A 21240-nucleotide genomic window follows, 5' to 3' on the forward strand; every position below is an offset into this window, starting at 1 on the left:
TTTAGACCTACTGTTTCCGTGGCTAAAGTTCAGATTAGTAGGTAGTTTCATTACCTAAAATAAACATTTTTCCTCTAAACATTCTTCCTCACTTCTCTGGCATTATTGCTAGCTTTTAAAGCAGTTACTAGAAATAAGGTCCTGAGGGTCACTATTTTGTTCAAGTACGAGATCTACAAGCTAAGCCAGACTGCCATCCTTCACTCTATTTTAGTTTGCTTCTGAATACAGTTTTTTTCCTAAAAGTAAAAACACCCATAGTGAGATTTTGACTTTCTTTAATTTAAAGATTGTATTACAGAAAAGTTTAAGTAAGGAATCCTTATAAGGATTAACTCTTGACATAATATATTGCCAAGATACAGTGTAGCTGCAAGGGCTCTATGTGAACCTTCATATAAGTTGCTTTCTTACATACACAGTCGCTGAACAACAAAAATGGTATTTACCATTTGTAAGAGAAGACAGTGGTATTTAAACAGTCCTTTTACCAGTGTGTTCTGGTTTTCCCAAATTAGAAACATGCCATATTAAAACTGTAAAACCCTATTATACAGAAAGTTGATAGAGATGAATTTTCTAAAGGTTGCAACTGATGAAACAAAATGAAAACTAAGGAGTGTTGATTACATAGAATGGTTTCTCTTTTACTGACAGGTCAAATATCCTAGAAACATACAAATATTTTTGATAATCTAATTCCAGAGGAACTCAAAACATTGGAGTAACATACACAGGCTAAGAGAATTCAATACTGTTCCAAGGCACTTACTGAATCTCCATGACTAGATGAAAACCAGAACAAATTAGGTCTGACAATTAAACAGTATATAATATAAAAATAACCTTTTGCTTACAATTTACAAAATGTATTACAATCTTTATCTCTGCTAACCTGCAATTCTGGCTGTGTGTGTCCAGCAATTTTTGTAAAAAACCCCAGAAACTATTTTCTAAAACTTCAGGGCAAATAATTTACAAATAAGGTACACAAAAATTTAGATCATGCAGAGATTTCTTACATCTTCTGTTAATATTTTATGATTGCAACTTTATCAAATTATATACTTACTTGCCCTGTACATATACAAAATAATGCATACATGGTAATGAAACATTAGCAAATAGTTCATAAACACAATCTGTCAAAAGTATTACTATATTAACATATGTCTACAAGCAGCGTGTAACAGGGTTAAAAGACATTAAGGCAATAATACTTGAAGTTACAAAATAAATTGTATGTAATACTTTCTCCTAAGTGTAATAAGGCAGGTAGATGGCCCCAGCAAAAAGTTAAGTTGTAATACTGGAATCCACTGTTGTGAACAATGTTAAAGGTTTTGCATGGGATGTACTGTAAGAGTGTACCATTTGGTAGTTAGATCTACACTGCTCAGTGTTAGTTGCCCCCCAAAAAAGTGGAATACTATTTTTCTAGTTCTCAGTGGCACTTGAGTTTTCCAGTATAATTTATTGATAGTATGTCCATTGGTTCTTGGATCATGTCCATTCTGAAGGTGGCTCTCTTGGTCCTCTGGGCTTTCCACAGCGGTTACCGAAACCTAAGGAAAGAAATGTATTTAATACTTCTGTCCCCTCAGATAACGCAGTGTCACAAATGTTGGCAGCAGTCAAGAGGATCACTGTTAGACATGCTCTAGCTCCTGTGGAAGAGGTTTATTCTCAGGGCTAGAAAACGAATTTGTAGTATTAGGAGTCCTAAAGGCATTATGGCCATAGGAAATACAAACATGAAGAATTTGTATATAATTATAGTTCACTCTTTAAACCTCACTTGGAAAGTACTTCTCAGTAAATACAGTATTACAGCCTTTGTTATCATAGAATCATAGAATCGTTAAGGTTGGAAAAGACCCTTAAGATCATTAAGTCCAACCGTTAACCTAGCACTGCCAAGTTCATCACTAAACCATGTCCTCGAGCACCACGTCTATCCCTCCTTTAAATACCTCCAGGGATGGAGACTCAACCACTTCCCTGGGCAGCCTGTTCCAATGCTTGACCACCCTTTCGGTGAAGAAGTTTTTCCTAATGTCTAACCTAAACTTCCCCTGGCGCAGCTTGAGGCCGTTTCCTCTCGTCCTTATCATTTATTGATTTATTTTTTTTCCTTCTCTATGTACCCAAGCAGTTTTCTCAGGTATTAGTTCTAAAAGTTTTCAGTGCTCAACAGAAATTATATCCCATTTGACTAATGCTATATTTCATACAATCTAAAAAACAAAGTCAAGAATGACTGAATCGCTCATTCTGGGAAAAACTCTTTCAGCGATGCCGAAGGGGCAAGGCAGGCTTACTTGTCTGGGTTCTGCACCTCAGCGAGTTTGAGGGAGATAGTAGCAGCTACCCAAACTAGTACTGTTAATGAATATTCTGTATAAATTATCTAGTGATTACTAGTACTGTTAATGAATATTCTGTATAAATTATCTAGTGATTATGTTTTGAATGAATTGTAATTACCAATATCTGTTACTTCTGCAGGAAATTCTGAAATTTGTCCTCTTGTATCAGTGGAACTCGAAAAAGAAATCTGAGGTAAAACGTCAGTTGGTGTTTTGTTGCTTCTTTCAGGACGATCTGGAAAACACACACACCTTCCTTACTCTAACATTCACTTAGTCAGCACTGTGTGAATGCTATTTTTAAGTACAGCTCTGTCCAGAACACAACTTGCATCATTCTTTACAAAAATAAAGATTTAAAAGCCAATTTCTCATTTCTTAAAAAGCATACTTTAAAATTGGTTATGAAGCAGATGTTCAATGACACTAACACATGCCTGTTTGCCAAATATGGATTTTTTTTTTTTAAAGTTTGTATGGATATTTAAAATCCTATGTAGCACCTATTTATAGCAAGAGCTCACAGTACGATTTAATACACCAATATAAATGCATCTGTTCATATTCTTTCTAAACTAAAGGTGCTTAAGAAGACATAAGTAACTATGTGTTGCATTACTTGTATAATCACCCTATTAGCAAATCTGTAATATTTCTGAAAACTTATTTATTTAAGAAAAATCTACCGGGTATTCAACATGCAGCTCCAAATGGACTGCACAAGCCCCTTCAAGCGTACACAGAAGATACATGGCAGATAGAAGCTTACAGCTGAAGCAGGTTGCTGCAAAGTTAAACATCAGCTGATCTACACTTCTTACTGAAGCCTTTTCAGAAGATCAAAAATTAAACACTTTGGTAAATATGGAACACATACATATATATGTATTTATATACACACACACACATCACTGCTGAACTTATTTCAGGTTTACTCCTGTCTTTATGAAATTAAAGAAATCAATTCACCAACTTTTACAATTTCTATTGCAATAACATGGGAAGGTTCTAATTAAGCTGAACAAAATATTATTATAATATGCATTTAAATTCAGTATTTTTGGTCTTCATTATTTTAGCATACCCAAAGTTTAACATGAATTTTTATATTAGATCTGTAACTTGCTTCCTCAGAAAACCTTAGAAGCTTTAAAAACAGAAGGCCTTTTCAGAAACGCCGGTGTTTTGACAATATACTTAGATATCCTCAGAGCAAAAGCCAATTCAGGCAAATTTTTATTCAGTAGGAAAAACTTATTTTGAAGTAAGAGATGGGCTTGTTGCAAGTCTACTGTAATTTTTAGAGATTTGCCAATGAAATTAAAGTATCGTGGGCTGGAAGTAGCTTTTGAAGTAATCATATGTATAGATTTATTTCAAGGTCAATCACGAAATATTTTTGAATTTCCAGGAGAAAAACATCTCCCTGGTAGTTTCTAATCTTCTAATAAAAATACTGCTAAAACACTTTATCAGTTCAAATCGGTAGGTTACTTGAACTTTTCACTCTTATGGGGTTACTGGACAGATTAACAAATGGAAAAAATGCTCATTTTTGTATTTAAAAAAAGAAAAATCTTTTCCATCACTTACCAGGTAGTACAGGTGAAGTTGTTTTCACACCCTGTTAATGAGAAAGATTTAAAATAATTCTATAAAATGCTTTCAAAATACTAAAAGAACACCAGAAATTTAAGATTATGAAAATATCTTCAAAAAATATACAAAACATCCATGGAAATATCTACTTGCTACTACATTTCTGACTTGCTGTAACACTGACAAAAAAATGCTACAGTAGTTAATAAAGAATTTACTATCAGAACCTTACTTAATACTTAATAAAAAGTGACAATTGTCACATTAGAAATTATTTGCAAAATTAAGTAGTTTAGTTCCTATTCTAAATTTACAGTCCCTGAAAATTCACATCTATCTCTTTTGTCAAATTTTTAAGTGGTGTGTAAAGGTGGCAGTAAAGTGTATTGGGGTGCATGAAAAAAAGGCATGAATGTAAAGAGGATTTATGTGCTTTTGAAGTTTTGCCAGCTCTTTACCCTGGATGACCGAGCAACTAGTAGACTGATGTGAAAAGTGAAATCTGATGGGCAGAAAAGGGTTTGTTTAAAATAAATATGGATATAGGAAAAATTTTATCAGGCAGTGAAACAGGTTGCCCACTGAGGATATGAAGTCTCCATCTGGAGGTTTTCAAGACCCATCTGGCTAAAGCCCTGAGCAGCCTGGTCTGAGTCCCTCCTTCATGCAGCAGGTTAGACTAGAGACTGCGATTCTCCTCCAGCTTGAATTAGCCTATTATCAATTAAGGGCAGGCAGCAAGCTCCAAAAAACCAGCATATTACACTCTTAAAGCCATAATTTAAGGTATATTAAGGATGACTTTTACAAGTATTACTGAACTTAGAAAACCAGATAGTTCTCTTAGAAAGAAAACATGCTCTTAACACATCAGTTCAGCAGCTCAGGCAGAGAAAAAACTGGCTAGTTGCAGATGATCAACAGCTGTAACTTTTCACACGTATGTATTTTGCTTTTTGTTGTAGCGCCCAACCAAACTAGAAATAACTGACTGGTACAGACTTGTCTCCTATACTTACTGTAGAGACTGTTTGTTCAGGGAGATGCTGATCACGCAATATGCTCCACTCAGATTGTGCAATCATAACTGGCTTCGGCAAGGGTGTGCCTAGGAAAAATTAAATCAAACTCAACATACTTGAGTTCTCTGTGATGCAGCATTAGAAATGTGCCATAAAGCAACTTTTTAATAATTAAATGCTTGTAAAAACATGAATCTCTCTTTACATGAAGAGCTCTCCAGATAAGGGAAGATGCCACAACATAATTCAAAACACAAGACTAAAGTGTTTGCGTTGTGGGCATTGATTTCCTTCATTTGGGCATTCCTAACCAACAGGAGAATTAGCTTCTTTTTCAATAATGTTTTTAAAAATTTGTTATACCAGCTGTGCAATAATAGTAGGTCTGAAAAACACATACTAAGAAAAGAAAACACATAAGTCAGGACAGCCATACCTGTCCTTTACTGACATGATGCAAAAACACAATCAAAATTGAAGTGGTTTTAGTGATTCCAGTCCCAAAGAGATTTTTTTTAATTTTCCTTTTCTCTCTTTTTTTTTTTTTTAAGAAAAAAAAGCTTTGTTTCTTCTGTTCTCACAGAAAAGAAGCAAGTCCATAATATCCAAAGAAAGGATCACTTTGAACTACCTATGCTTATGATGCTCAAGGGCCATATTTACAAAACTTGAATGTTTTTACGCTGAAAATATCTACAATAAATACTTTGGCAAAAGATTTTTGAAAGTTTCACAAAGTGACACTAAACAAAAGCCTCAGTAAATAACTACACCACACTAGAGTTTTTGGAAGATACCAAACATCAACTTAATTTATCACTTCATTTCAATTAATCTTTTTTGTATTCCGCCATTACTGGCTTGATGAATGCAATATGAAGATATAGGCACATCATTTCTAAGTGTCAGTTTTCTCTTTCTGTTAACTTTTTGACACAGGCAAAGAGTAAAGTATGTTAATCTTCAATAAACTGGGCTTGTTCACTAGATGCAGTGCAGCATGAAATGTCATCATCTTTCCTTTGCCCAGGAAAGGAGAATCAGATAGGCACTGTTCAAGTGTTTTCCCATTCCCTACCCAGGAGCAGGAGGAAGCTACCTAAAGTAGCTGGGGAATCCCCTAACTGCATTGCATTTCCCCACTGTATCTCATTTCCATACCCTTCAGACTGAAAACCAGCTCCATTAAAATCAATATCGAAGTCTCCAATATACTTAAATATCACGTAACAGCATGCTTAGTCAGAAAATGAGAAATAATTTGACTGCGTTCAAGGGCTTATGAAAGTTAAACCTCAAAATAAGCCGTTACACATGCTAGATCTCATTCCATTTTACAATTTGCTCCAACACTAAGGTTAACCAAAAAGCAGAGGCATTCAAATACAATGCTGAAATGCATTTCACATTTTATCCCCAATGATCACAAAACATTAAAAACTCACTCTGTTCACTTGCTAATACAAATGATTCTGGTGTTCTTTCTGGGAGCGGGGGAGAGGAATCTTCACTAGTATCAGCATCTAAATCAAATATGACATTTCCATAAGTTAAAAAACACACTTAAATTTTCCTCCTAGAGTTTTTAGAAGTTGATCTTTTGATACATGAGATCATCCTAAACCTTGTATGGAATTCAAAGCAAAAGGAAAATTTTGGTCTTAATGTTACGAACCATTTTGTTTTACCATGCTAACGCCTTGGGAGCAACTCCATGCTAACAACACTGTCTTCACATTAAGGGGCTAAGAAGCAGTTTGTATGCGATGGAAGAAAGAAAACTAGAATACATTTTCAGTCTAAATCATTTGGAGAAAAAAAAACTCTGCAATGAATACTTTTTCTTCATTCTTTCAGCAACAGAGTATAAGCAGAATTAACAGTCTGCACTGGAGCAGTATCATTTGCTTCTTGAACAAGTAACTTGCCAGTAACTGTAACCATAGCAGTGATTGTATTTTAATTGCAGTTCATTACATGTCTATTTGCAGCCACTGTAAGAGATAGTTAAGCTTATTACAACACATCGGCTTCTTGAACTCTTCTGCAGATAGGGGTAACTATACACAGTTGGTGCCTACTAACTGAACCACTAATGAAGCTCCCAAACCATGGCAAGAAGCTTGTTGAACATATGTATGAGCTCTTCAGCTGTGCTGATGACAGTCACTTACTGCTGATGAGCAGCGACTTTTATTTTTTCTTAAGTGGCTCTAACCATACTTACTTCCGAAGTCCATACAGCACAGCTAGATTGCATGGTGCAAGGACATTAAGCAATTCCTAGAAATGTTCAAGGAAACATTCAAGGCCAGGCTGGATGGGGCTCTGAGCAACCTGATCTAGTTGTAGATGTCTGGGCTCATTGCAGGGGGGTTGGACTAAATGACCTTTAAAGGTCCCTTCCATCCCAAAGCATTCTATGAATGTTGCTTTTCAGGACTGCATCGTGCAACAGTCAATTCTAGGGAAGCTCCACATTAACCACTTCTCTAAAGCCCTAAGTCTCAGTTTTGCTTCCCAAGTCCATCTCAGGGCTCACCCAGGCTGGCTTCCACGCCACCGATATAAACAGTCTAGTGCAAGGTTTACTAGCCAGAAGGGTAAACAGGAGCCAGAAGAGATGGCTACCGTCGTGGCCAGCAGCACATCCTGTCCCCAGCCCGCTCCCCCTCGCCTCTCAGGAGCGTACTAACACAAGCTGCTCTGGCAGCCAGAGCCCCAACTCCTGCCTGCTAAGGAATCTGGAGCAGAAATTAAAGGTTTAAAACAATTCAAAGTAGCTGCTGCCATAAGAAGTCTCATCTGACAACTGTATTCTTCACAAGATACATAAAAAGATGAAGACGTGTTTCAGCTAATGAAGCCATGAAGCTTGCCCTGCCAACATGCCAGCAGCAGGGACAGGAACTCCATCACGTTTTACAAGCCACTGTGTTCAAAGTGACTTCTCTGAGACCAGCTCCATCTCAAGTTTACTAAACAGAGTAAGAAAACCTTCATTTATTGAAATAGCCTCTATAAAATCAGCAAATAAAGTCACTATGGAGTATGCACTAACTGAAAGTAAGGGTTTGGGGTTTTGTTTTGGTTTGGTTTTTTTTGTTGTTGTGGGATTGTTGTTTGGGGTTTTTTTTTTGGGGGGGGTGGGTTGGGTTGGTTTGTTTAGTTTTGGGTTTTTTTGTTTTTTTTTTAACCTCAGGGCACAACTACTTTTCACTTCATTTGAATTAAAAAGATGTTTTAATGATGCGGTAAGATCATGCAGTAGTTATGGTTAAGCAACTAGGGTGCTGGTAAGTTCACAGGCAAGCTTCATCGATGATTGTACATCCCCAACTTCAGATAGAAGAGTCCTGAACAGGTATGAAACTGCCACTGTAAAACATGGTTTGGGATCGCTGGTGCAAAGCGATCTAACCCTACATTCTTGAGTCCGAGATGGATTGCAAGACCTGCAACCTGAATATAAAAGAGGAAGTGTTCACTATTGTACAAAAGGGAACAGATACACCCTCAATACCAAGAGGTAAATTACATTATATATATATATATATAAAATATATATTTTATATATATATATATAAAAAATAAAAAATTAATATAAACATTTTAAGCCATTCCTGTGAAATCAGCAACATACCAGCAGCACAAAAGCTGTACTCTTATTTCAGGATGTTTCTGATATGCAGTTACACGAAAAATTCTTGAGTGACATTTCTCCCATTCTTTATCATATTTATGAGATATCACTTATTTTATTTGCATGTTCTTACAGCGTCTATATAAAGAGGTATGTAGAGAGGTAATGATTTTCAAACAGTGATAAACAATGATTGCCCTGGGAAAGAAGGAAAAAAGCCTGGCTAAAAGCAGTGTTGGAAAAACACTATAGCATGCAAATCTACCAAAAACAAATCCAAGGAAGACTGCTTGGTATAACCACTGAAGTAACTATAACATGAAGGGCTTTGTCTTTGCTATGCAGAGCATTTTTGAAGTGTCACAGGGTTAAAAACATACACGTATGTGCAAGTATTGTTTTGTGCGTATACATAATGTCACAAAATCTATAGAAACAGATTGTTTTTAAAGCTGCAAAATAGTTCATGTTTCTGAATATGACTTTTGGTGAAAACTTAGTTCCCAAAGTATTTTCAGTACAGCTGGCTCCGACTCTTGCCTCACACACTGAGCCCCATTTCACCTCAGAAAGCCATGTAGTCTACACTGGCTCCTGAAGCAAGGCCATCACTGCGAGGAGCTCCTAGGACAAGAGTCCGATCTAAATACAGGAGCTCCCGTTCTCCTTTCAGCTCCACAGCCTTACAACGTGCTTTGTTGGACTTCGCACAGGCAGTTGCCAAGGCCTAATCTGTTCTTCCCAGCTACGTCCTCCATCTGATCCAAGCGTGCCAGCCTGACCGAAATCTGAATCTGCACATTTCGGGACCCTTTTGCCTTCGATAAGTGATGTTGTAACTTTTTGCAGAAGCAGTCTTGCAAACTTTCCTTGCTCAAAAAATTCCAAAAAGCAGTAAAAGATTAAAAGCAACTGCATAATTTTCAAAGCACTACTAAAGCAGAACTTGGATTTTTAGGTGAACAGAAACATTACTTTGTCTCCCCCAGCCACGTAGAGCAAAAGAGAAAAGCAGGGCTAAATATTTACAATGCTATTAAAATGCAGGAGCCAAATCATGAGCAACTTCAAAAACTGATACAGTGAAAGAGGTTACAGCTACATTTTTAGGACCAGCACATCAACCAGCAAGCATGAATCTGATGTGTGTTTGGACAAGCCTGTTTAGAACTTTGACTACTTAAAACTGTCATTATGATAGACACTTCCATGAAATTGGACGGGGAAAGAAAAAATGCGCCAACCAATAACACAGAAACCTGCAATTAAGAATGCCTTCACACCTCGCAATAAAGCTTTTGAAGCAGCTTATCAAGGTCTGTAGTACCAACAGTGTAACAGGCATAGCTCACAAGCAAAATGAAAACTGGGAGGAAAAGAGTTGCGCCCCTTCCGAAGGTGCCATACTACACTGTTTAAATTTACATTTATAAAATTGCATTGTAAAGAAATTTATGTTGTCCAACTCTAAAGATGCAATCAGGTTAAAGAATAGCACTTCTGAACCACAGTGAAACCTACCTTTGCCATCTTCAGAACATGTTACAGCTGTTAAGTCTTGCCTAGCAATAGACATTGGCAATACTTTTCTGGCAGAAACGTTTTCAGTATTAGTGGCAGCAGAAACTGTGGCACTTGCGGTTGAAACATTAGATGCGCTTTTGCTCATGGCTCTGTCAAAGTTCATCTCATCTGTGTCAGAATCATCTGAATGAAGAGGATTAGTAAAACAGAGGGGTGCTCGAACAGAAATAGTAGTATGATCAACATTATCACTGGAAGGATGTTCAACTGTGGTGTTTGATACCAGAGAGAGAGTTTTAACACCATGACATAAGATGTCTGAAGACATGTCTTCAGACACTGATGTACGCAGTGCATTTTCAGGCCCATGCAGTGACCATGTGGCATGTCCCTTTTCTGTCAGAGGCAGACGATCTGGTCTTGGTGGAGTATCAGAAACCTGCTGACTCTGCAGACTTTCTGGTGAAGGTATTAAGGCTGTGCTAGACTGCGGCACGCTGCATTCCATACATGAGTTTTGAGAAGCATCTGCAAATGAATTCCCTGAAATCTGTTCCTGTGGCTTAAAGCAGGATGACACAGGTTTAATTTTAATTGCATGTCCCCTGTTCAACAGGGAGTTCCCATCAAAGCTTCGTGGTCCCTCCTGAAGAGGTACCTTCTTGATTTCAAAACTTAAGTTGCGCTCCAGCCTTTTATCTGCACGTTCACTGGGTTCATTCTTCCCTGAATGTTCTGTTGACTTATTATAATTCTCGTTGAGGTCTGTTGAATGCTCTGACGAAACCATGTGCAAAACCGGCTTTGGATGGTATCTATCATTGTCCTGCCACACAGTAGTGACTGTTGGATAAGCTGATGGGGGAGATGGTGTTAAGATTGGTGGTACTGGCTGAGGCTCTGGAGGCTGCAAGATTTCTTCTTTAGCGTCTCCTTCGACAAGGCAACTGCAAAAAAACGAAAACACACTTGTGTAAGTTTTCTGTATTTTGACAATATTTCGGATATCTAACCCCCTATCTCTGCAGTAGTACTGCTCTCATACCAATATTGAGCTCCAAGCACCGCTTCCACTGCAAACAGACAATGGTTATAAAATATGACTAATGGGGTAGGCAAGAACTAAGACCACACACTCAAAATGTCTTTCAGAATATCACAAAGACATGCATTCAGGCCACAACCAGTCCTCATTGATAGTTCAAAGATTGCTCACATCTTTCTCAGAAGCATTTTTTTCAAAGACTCTAAGAAAGGCCCTCTTGTGGCAGGATTTCAGTACTTTTTTTGCTTTCTTAAGAAGTGGCTCAGAGGAACTCGACATATGGAATTCAATTTTGAATAAAGCCGAAAAAATTTCTTTAAAGAAACCTTACAGCTTGCTTAATACCAAATATCTTCCTTTATTTTTATTTTTCTGCACGTGACCAGGAGGATTTTATTTTCATATTTGTGTATTTAATAGTTTCTCCACAGTTGTAAGGCTAATGCTGCAGACCACATTTAGCTGACATGAGGTGCACACTGTAAAAAAATCATTCACAGTAGAATATATGATCCAAATTACAGTGCATATTAGCAAGACCACAGCACTTATTACAGTTCATCTTAAGCTCCTTAAAAGGAGAAGCTTTTCAAGCATATGGTCAATTTACTTTTAGATTAGATACAGAATACTTGACCTACAAGCATTTTGCACAACTGACTAAGGTCTTGTCTACAAAAGGAATTAGGCATTTTCATTCAGAGCCTTTAACAATATTTCCTTTCATTATGTAAGACTAGTAACAGTAATAACTGAGGCACAAACCAAATGTGTGACAAGAACAGAAATACAATGAAATAATTTAAAGAAATGATATTTTCAATCCAGGCAGATAAATCAAAGCATAATGGACTACAGTTTGCAAAGGAGTGCAATTTGGCCACATGCTTGAGACGAGAAACCAGCCCATTTTATGTACAAAACTCAGGTCACGTCCTGCTGTTGGCAGAGATGTCCTTCATGGGGAAGCAATAAACACTCTATACAGTTAGCACATAATGTCCAAGATAGTGATGTTCAGAAGACAGATGCTCCCATTCGCCCATGTTAGGGGAACAGACAGTTCCCAGGGTTACAGAATCTTTACTGACAAGTTCAGGTGGTCCCAGCACCAGAATAACCTTGAGCAAGCAGGAGTCAGCCAAATCCTTATATACCTTTAGTCTTTTTGTGATAATCTATGTCAGAGGCACCAGAAATCACCCAAATCCAGCTCTGCAGTAGGAGACTTGGAACATTCCCTTGGAGATAAAGGTACAGCAGGACATTCTCTTCCCTTGAAAACAGAGTCACCAGGAGACCTTGGACTGTACCTTCCTTTCACGATCCAACATCCTGAAGAACTGAATCTATTCAGAAGAGTCTTCACAGTACTCTTGTGAAATAGACTTTTATTTACAAACGAATTCAAGGCTACACACCAAAGCCAGAAAGTTGAGGCTTCCAAAAAGGCTCTTACTACCTGCTAGATGACAGACCCCTGTGACAGTATTCCCCTGCTGCATCTGTGTAAAACCTGGGAGAACACAGCATATCTGGCAGGTGTGGAAGAAGCTGTGCTAGTACTAACTCTCATGTTGTAAGGACCAGCAGGATGATATGCAGGTTATATTCCCCAGGTACTGTGCTTTCAGGATATTTAAATGGAACTTCCATAATAGCAGTAGTAGTTAATCATACATTACTAACTCAGATGAAGAATGAGAATGAAAAAGTATTTGTATTTTAGAGACTTGACAGATTCTGTGCAAGAAAAAGAAATCTCATAGTGAGCTATCAGCTACATAATGAAACCACACCTTCAGAGCTCATAGGTGAAGTCTGGCATCCAAATACAGGTTGCCATTCAACTTGCAGCAGTCAGAAAGTGTCCAGCTCTACTACAAATCTGTCACAGAGGAAGCCCAGTCTGAAATCAGGAGTCTAACATAGGCCTAATAAATTTCAACAACTGCAGGGGAGCTCCAGGAAATCTCAGCTGGATCATCACAGTCAGTCACACATGTAAGATGATCAGAAATAAGAGGCATGTCTTTCAAAGCCTTTTTAATCAGACAACTACCTAGACAGAGAAAGGCTGTCACTACTGCCAAAGCATTAACTGTTTAGAGTTAAGACTGTTTAGAGCCATGGACAGACAAGACCAAAGAAAAGGCTTGCTATTAATGTCACATCTTGGCTGACTATGAAACATAAATACTTTACAACAGACATTCTGAAATTTGCTAAATCAATCAGTTCACTTTGAAGACTGACAAAGGCTAGCATCAGTCTCCTGCACTTGTTAATTAAGGCATTTGACTTTCCAAGACAAGTCTCCGTCTTCCTCTTGTTGCTCCTATTAAGTCTGAAAAAGCCTTTTTACTGGAGAGAACATGGGCTAGTAACTTAGCTCTGTGGGCCAAAGAATTTTCCACCTTCTCAGCCAACATTAATAATAAAGTATTAATTTAAAAAAAAAACAAGTAGAAAGGCTTATAGGAATAATGCAGAGTACCAAATTACACTCTGTATCCTTTCAGTATTGCATTATCCAGCAATCCATGGTGAGGTTTCTTCTCATAATGCTCACATATGTCAACCTATCTTTGTCAGACAGCAAGAGAGGAAGCAAGAATGATTCAGAAATCTTAACCATATTTTCAAAAAGGTTACTGGAGAGGATAGTGGACAAATAAAAAAATCCGACAATTACAAAATTGAACTGCTACCTCTTCCCCAAGGGCATTATTTAAGTGAAACACAAAAAAGCGTGAAGTATCAAACATGCTGTTTCCATTACACTGGAATAAAGCCAACAGTGGGCTCGCTTTAAGAGTTATAGGGAACGGGGCTAAAGACCACACAAATCCTGACTGTTCACAAGCGAAAGGCATCCGACAGGCTCTCATTACTTGTCTGCATGTCACATCACAAACAAAATCAAAGCAATACTATTAGCTCACCCACTTGCAAGCAAGGCCTAAAAAAAAGACTTAACCAGTGCAAATTCTTGAGACTATCGTAACCTATGGTAAAAAAAAAAAAAGAGGGGAACTGTTTCACATTTGAATCTTCTACAATGTTGAAAGCATACCTGTCTTGGGACAGACTACAGCATGAGTTTCATCCTTGTGATTTCCTTAACACCAAGCTATAGCAGTATGGGATGGATAACCAAAATCCTTATACAAGGGATTCCAAACTGAAGAGAACTGTTTGGATTTTCAGTTTATGAACATCCCCACCCACTGAAGTACTGCAAGCTCCCCAGCTTCCAAACAACCTTCTACAAGTTACTATATCTTTGCACCTGGAACAGCCCAGATCCACCTGCAGTTCTCCCAGGTGCCTTCTTCCATTCCCTGCCTGTCTGACTCCTGTCACAAAGGGCTGGGCCTCAAATTCCTTCTCTTCCTCCCCAACCTGCGCTTGTATGCTGCTATTTTGCTTTACATTAAGATAGGAGGAATAGAAACCACATCCACACAACTTAATCAAAAGTAATTTGGAAACTGTTTTGCCTTTAGACATTCTTGAAAGATGAACAAGCTTAAGAATAAGTTGTTTGCTTGAATTAGTAAAGGTAAGCCAAGGATAAAAAAAGAAGTCAGTCTTTCTCCGACTTAATACACACTAAGGAGGACAGGAGAGTTTCCCTTGGATTTCTCTCCTCTGTTCCGGGGGCAGCGAGGGGAGGCATAGAGGGATTTCACTTGCATAAATGGTTAAATGCCCCCTTTACCGGCAGCGATGCCCATCAGTAATCTCCACTAAATCCTCCTACTGAAAATGAGGTTTTTCCCTTATTGACCTCATTTTCCTGACCCAGAGTCATACATGCAATCAGCAAAACTAACTTCTTATCTGCTACAGACATACCATTAAGCATTACAATTAGCTAAAGAAGCAAATTAGCATTAAACTAGATATGACAAGATTATAGGCCTATAATACCAGTCAGAAATTCATGAAGTTCTTCACTGATTACTGTTTAATGAAATCGCTCTCCCATTTGATTCACTAGTAACCAGAGCCCCACATGCACACAAACAGCCCCCTTGGAGGTACGCGTAGAACTGATGATACAGGAAATACTGCACGAGTCAGCAACCCAAAAGTTGTTTAATCATCTTCCTTGCACACAGCTAAACAGAGCTATTGATGTTCCCCATTATGTCTGAAGTTAAATTTCATTCCTTCACTCTTAAATGAGAGCTTACAGTGATCAAATGAGAAATTCTCTATCAAAATCATTCTTTGCCATATTAATATTGAAGACTATCCATCCTTAGAAAATGAGATGCCCAAATAGCATTCTGATGTTTTTGTTTCTGGGGTGGTGTTTTGTTTTGTTTGTTTGGTTTTTTAAGGAAATAGATGTCACCAAGGATTTCCTCGTTTTCTCTGAATATGTAACAATTTTTCCATTCTACTGACATCATAGTGTTATTATGTCATGTGTTCTGCATTGCAAAGAATGTTTTTGTTTCTTTTTACAAAGCAGAAATATTAGGATATGTATACCTTTAAGAAGTCTTTGTTTGGCAGTAGCTTTTTCTAAAGCTCTTGCCAGAAAATCTTGGGCATTTTGGGCTGCTGCAGAATGCTTTCTTTGGGCACTTCCTCCAACAGCTGTGCTCTATAGACACTTCTCCCCCCAGAGGCAGAAAATTATCTGAAGATGAACTACTAATATTATTCCAAACAGCAGGAGACAGTATAGTAAAACCAGCTTGATTTAAATGACCAGGAAACTCATAGAAAGCTCATGAAAGAGGATATTGAGACAGAAAACAGTCAGTGAACCAAAGAATGCCAGACCATTTGAGAAAGAGAAGTACGTTTTCCTGTATTAGACCTTTAAATTAACCCTGCATTGCTTTCATATATTGCAAAAGCAAGCATCTCTCAAGTACATTTGTAAAATCACACTGTGCGATAAAAAATAGAAAGCCTTCTCATAACTCAGCCTTGACAGTGACTCTTCATCTACAACTGCTACCAATTACCTTGTAATTCCACTGCCTCAGCACTTCCTCATGCATAGCTGTACATGGAATTTCCCCCGGTGATCAAGGCAGCTTTTTCATACGCTTTTATCGCCACACAACCTGAGCAGCTGATGCAGTGCCTTAGTGCCAAAGACCTCAAAGTTAATGGCTTCTCATTTGTCAGGTAAACCATGCATTAGGTAATAATATTTTTTTAATTATTTGTCATAATAAAAATTAATTAATTATAATTTGTCAAAATTACAATAATTTGTAAAAAAAAAAAGCTCTCCCACAACTTTCCACCAAAAATGCACACACGGAAAAAAACCAAAACGAAACAATGGCAACACTATTTTTGCTTTTTCTGCAATATATTCTAAATTTTTAGAATGTTTTAAATTCTAAGCAATTGTAGCCTTAATGGAAAAGAGCAATATTATTAAAACAGGGCACTATGCGTTCAGATTTAAGTGAAATTTGCCCAGTGTTCAAAAGAAAAAAAACAAACTTAAGTAATCCATGGTTATTCTACGCAGCATACTGTAGGGTTTTATTTTCAAATAAAAAAAAAAAAAAAAAAGAGTGATGCCAAGGTCATGGAACGCAGCTGCTTTGATCAACCAAAAATAGATACCAAGCTCTACATCCTCCCTCCTAATTAAAATAGGGAAATTAAGCTCAATGTAAGCAGGCTGAAGCTAGAGAACCACATTATTCTACTGAAGCACTAACGAGTGGTGTTCCCCAGGGCTCAGTACTGGGGCCAGTTCTGTTTAATATCTTTATCAATGATCTGGACAAGGGGATCGAGCACAGCCTCAGTAAGTTTGGAGATGACACCAAGCTGGGTGGAAGTGTCGATCTGCTGGAGGGCAGGAAGGCCCTACAGAGGGACCTGGACAGGCTGGATCGATGGGCCGGGGCCAACTGTATGAGGTTCAACAAGGCTCAGTGCCGGGTCCTGCACTTGGGTCACAACAACCCCACGCAACGCTACAGGCTGGGGGAGGAGTGGCTGGAGAGCTGCCTGGCAGAAAAGGACCTGGGGGTGTTGGCCGACAGCCGCCTGAACATGAGCCATCAGTGTGCACAGGTGGCCAAGAGGGCCAATGGCATCCTGGCTTGTATCAGGAATAGTGTGGCCAGCAGGACCAGGGAGGTGACAGTGCCCCTGTACTTGGCACTGGTGAGGCCGCACCTCGAGTACTGTGTTCAGTTTTGGGCCCCTCCCTACAAGAAGGACATTGAGGTGCTGGAGCATGTCCAGAGAAGGGCAATGAAGTTGGTGAAGGGTCTAGAGCACAAGTCTTATGAGGAGCGGCTGAGGGAACTGGGGTTGTTTAGCCTGGAGAAGAGGAGGCTGAGGGGAGACCTTATTGCTCTCTACAACTCCCTGAAGGGAGGTTGTAGCGAGGTGGGGGTCGGTCCCTTCTCCCAAGTAACAAGGGATAGGACGAGAGGAAATGGCCTTAAGCTGCGCCAGGGGAGGTTTAGGTTGGATATTAGGAAAAACTTCTTCAGCAAAAGGGCAGTCAGGCACTGGAACAGGCTGCCCAGGGAAGTGGTGGAGTCTCCATCCCTGGAGGTATTTAAAAGACGGCTAGACATGGTGCTTGAGGACATGGTTTAGTGGGGGACTTGGCAGTGCTGGGTTAACGGTTGGACTCGATGATCTTAAGGGTCTTTTCCAACCTTAACGATTCTATGATTCTATAAATCACTGCCATCCATGTGGAAGAAAAGCTGCAGTTCAGTGAAGCTGCCACAAACTATACTAAAGATAACATATATGAAAGTATAAGGAATGAATAAAAATAACCGAATGGTGAATTTTTCTTGTAAAATTTAATTACTTGAGGCTTTTGGTTTTTTTAATTGACATACAAATCAGAGTGCTAACTAACAAGGAACACCAATCAATCGTTTTTATCTTAGCTTTGCAGAAGATGCAAAGAGACAGTTCTGCAGGGCTTAGTATGAAACAGAATTACACATAACCCTTGAAAATGTATTTTAATGTCATTAGATTTAAGTCCAAGCATAATTTGAAGAAAAGTTAAACTGCTACTGTATGTTACCTTTTCTCCTTCAGACAGTAGCCATAGCTCTCCATTACACCGCATACAAAAAAGTTGTTACCTCATCTTTCCTTTTTGTGAGTTTATGTCTCAGTTTCTCTATTTCTTTCAAATTGCATTTGAACTTGAAAATAGAGTTTTCTGTAACCAAGCCTGATTAAAATAAACAACCCCATCTCGAAATATGTTAGAATGAACTACTAAACACACAAATATTTCAAGGACTATTCCTTAAAAGGTATTAAGATGATCCCTCTCAATTCTGATGTACCAATCGTTGCTTCTAGATTTGAAGTAAAAGCTCCAATTGTACAGTCATATAAAATCACGTATAGTCGCAAATGGCAAATTTAAAACTTTGGTTCTTTACAGTCTTATATCTAACAGTAAAGTAAAAACTTACTTATGCCCTCTTCCTGCCTTAACCTGAAAATAGTTAAACATGTGTAACAAAGAATGCTTTCTACCCCATCAAGTCCTCCAAAGAAACGTAACACAGATGTAAGTTCAAGGTGACTTTCACAAGAAGTCATCATAAACTGCAAAGCCAAGCAATTTCTAGAATAAGGTGCTAATGTATGCACTCATGAGTTGTTCTTGTTGACCTTCGTAATAATCAAGGAATATTATTTGAGTATTTTTTTTAATGTTGACATCAAATGCAGATAGATGTTAACCTAAATAACTATGTTCACATATCGTACAGCAAATATAAATTACATTAAAGCATTACAAGGTGATAAAATGTTGTTAGGCAATACCATTCCAGAATCTCTGCAAAACAAGTACAGTTAGATGCTTCATGGTAAGTTAATAGAAGTTTCACGGTAAGTTAATAGAAGTAAACAAAATTCCAGTTTAATATTGATTTAATATCAATAGCCTAAAGATACTTGTAACTTTTAAGAGACAGACATAAAAGAAGCCCAGAAAAGTACAATTAGAAGTTATACTTTGTAGCATTCCTTCCCCAAGACATCCCCAAGCTGAAGCAAGTACTAAAAGGATAAATTATCCCTCCCTGAGTAAGTTTCCAATCTTATATGGCAAAAGTCTTTAGTGGCATCTCATCCTTACTTAGTACGGACATGAGAGTTAACTCAATACCAGCTACACTTTTAAGAGGAAGACACCTACAAATTTAAAGATAATCCAGAGATCACCTGTCCTACAATCCTGTCACAAACAAGAGAAAGACAGGCGAGAAAGCCAGCTTCATGGAAAAACTCTACAATGCACCGAGTGGTTAGCCACTGAAAAGTGCTGTAGAGGAGATGTCACCATCTCATCCAGCAAGCAGCCTCAGGGCTGTCAGAAAACAACTAACAGGAATCATAATCATTACTGTCTAAGCAAACATAGCTTGGTCTGATAGCAATATGGAAGACAAGCATCCTGAGGTCGAGAGATGTAAACCGATTTTCCTCCTGCTCGGTCAGGATCACCTCAAGCAGGTTCACCTGAAACCAAGCTGGCATGCAGTGCTCTTTAGTATTAGTCACCATAATCCTTTTTGCTTTAGGAAAAAAAGCAACTGTTAAACCTTCCCTTAAAAAAATAAATGCAAGTTGCTTTACTAATTACACGTTCTAGAGCCAACTACAACACAACATATAAAGAATTTAAAAGCCTTATTCCCTTTAAAAATATTAACTTTAGCAACTTGCTTGTAACTTATTCAGAGACAGTGCACGTACAACTCAAGTACACATTTGGCTGGCGATCTAAAAAGGCTACTGTACAAAATATTTTCAGCAAGTTCCCAGAGAAAATTCTAAATCAAGCTAAAAATGTGGGTTAAACTAGATTATTTCAGAGTGCCTATTGAATATGAACTTATCTGTAAAGGCAATGACTCTTAGACACCATTTGAAAACATTCAAAGGTGTAGACAAATACTTAAAATAGTTGTACCAAGATATTTTTAGTCACAGCAATGTAGAGAAAAATAATAGAAGGGACATGAAAAAAAGTGGTAAGAGAATGGTTTGGGGAAAAAAGCTACAGATGCAATAAGGAGATGTATCATGTTTAACAGTTTCCTTCTCCATATGGGGACTAAATTAGAATCTTTCACGGATTCTGCTCTCCCATCCTCCCCAGGAAAAGGATGTCAACCTATGCCAGAACATCCACAATATGCAAAACCTGGCTCCAAATCCTGCCTGAATCAGGCTGCGGATTTGTAAAATTACCTCCCACATCAAGAAAAAACATGCTTATTAGGGGGTATTCTGAGAAGATATGGCTAATAGCAAATAAAGTCTTTCCTCACAAGCGTCTTCCATGAGGGGTGTAATTAATTGTTTTTCAAAAGTAACCTCCATTTGAATAAGACAACAGCTTTGCTGAAAGCTTCCATTTATTCACCTCTAAGGAAGCCATCTTCCTGCCAGTGCTGGCAGATGGGAAAGTATGAGTTTATGGAAGCAGGCCCAAAAAAGACCAGGTTTTATAAGAGAGATTAAAAGATTTTCACTTAATAAGGCAGCAAGTAAAGAACAATGCAATGCAGATGAGACAGAACAGATGTGTGCTAAAACATGAATTATGCATATATGATTATTACATGAATATATAAAAATGATAAAAACCGAGGTACACCTAAGATTATTTCAAGGAACACTAATAAAATTAACGGACAGAAATCATATGTAAGTTCACTGACTAAGCTTCAAGAAGAGCATGGAACTCACCATGAACACAGGTTAACAGACTCCTCTCTCATTATCTTAATCTATGCAATTGAATACAATCGCATTACCATCAATCTAAATAAGGTAAAAATTATATTACCTACATAGCACAAACTGTGCCATTTGTTTGTGAAAAGCCCCAACTCATTTCCATCTCTCTCTTTCAATGTTGTATTCTCCTCTAACTTCTGCTTGACATAACTAATGCTAAGTTAACTACAACAGCTACTCATATTCTTACTCTACTGTATCATTAATGGTTATCATCATATGTTATTTCCAAAGTTA

General features: G+C 38.0%; 1 protein-coding gene across 1 annotated transcript in view; it reads right to left on the bottom strand.

Moving 5' to 3' along the window:
- Positions 1 to 261: 261 nt before the first annotated feature.
- Positions 262 to 21240, bottom strand: part of PTPN12 (protein tyrosine phosphatase non-receptor type 12) — an 83289-nt gene continuing 62310 nt past the window's right edge. The window contains exons 13-18 of the mRNA XM_087765328.1: positions 10155 to 11104; positions 6436 to 6513; positions 4988 to 5076; positions 3963 to 3993; positions 2488 to 2604; positions 262 to 1565 (exon numbers count right to left, since the gene is read on the bottom strand). Of these exons, the coding sequence (XP_087621454.1) occupies positions 1504 to 1565; positions 2488 to 2604; positions 3963 to 3993; positions 4988 to 5076; positions 6436 to 6513; positions 10155 to 11104 (1327 nt within the window). The 3' untranslated portion in view covers positions 262 to 1503. The remainder of the gene's footprint in view (positions 1566 to 2487; positions 2605 to 3962; positions 3994 to 4987; positions 5077 to 6435; positions 6514 to 10154; positions 11105 to 21240) is intronic.

Source organism: Nipponia nippon, unplaced genomic scaffold (genome assembly GCF_047370975.1).
Source record: "Nipponia nippon isolate SJK-2023a ecotype South Korea unplaced genomic scaffold, ASM4737097v1 scaffold_3, whole genome shotgun sequence".
NCBI lineage: Eukaryota > Metazoa > Chordata > Aves > Pelecaniformes > Threskiornithidae > Nipponia > Nipponia nippon.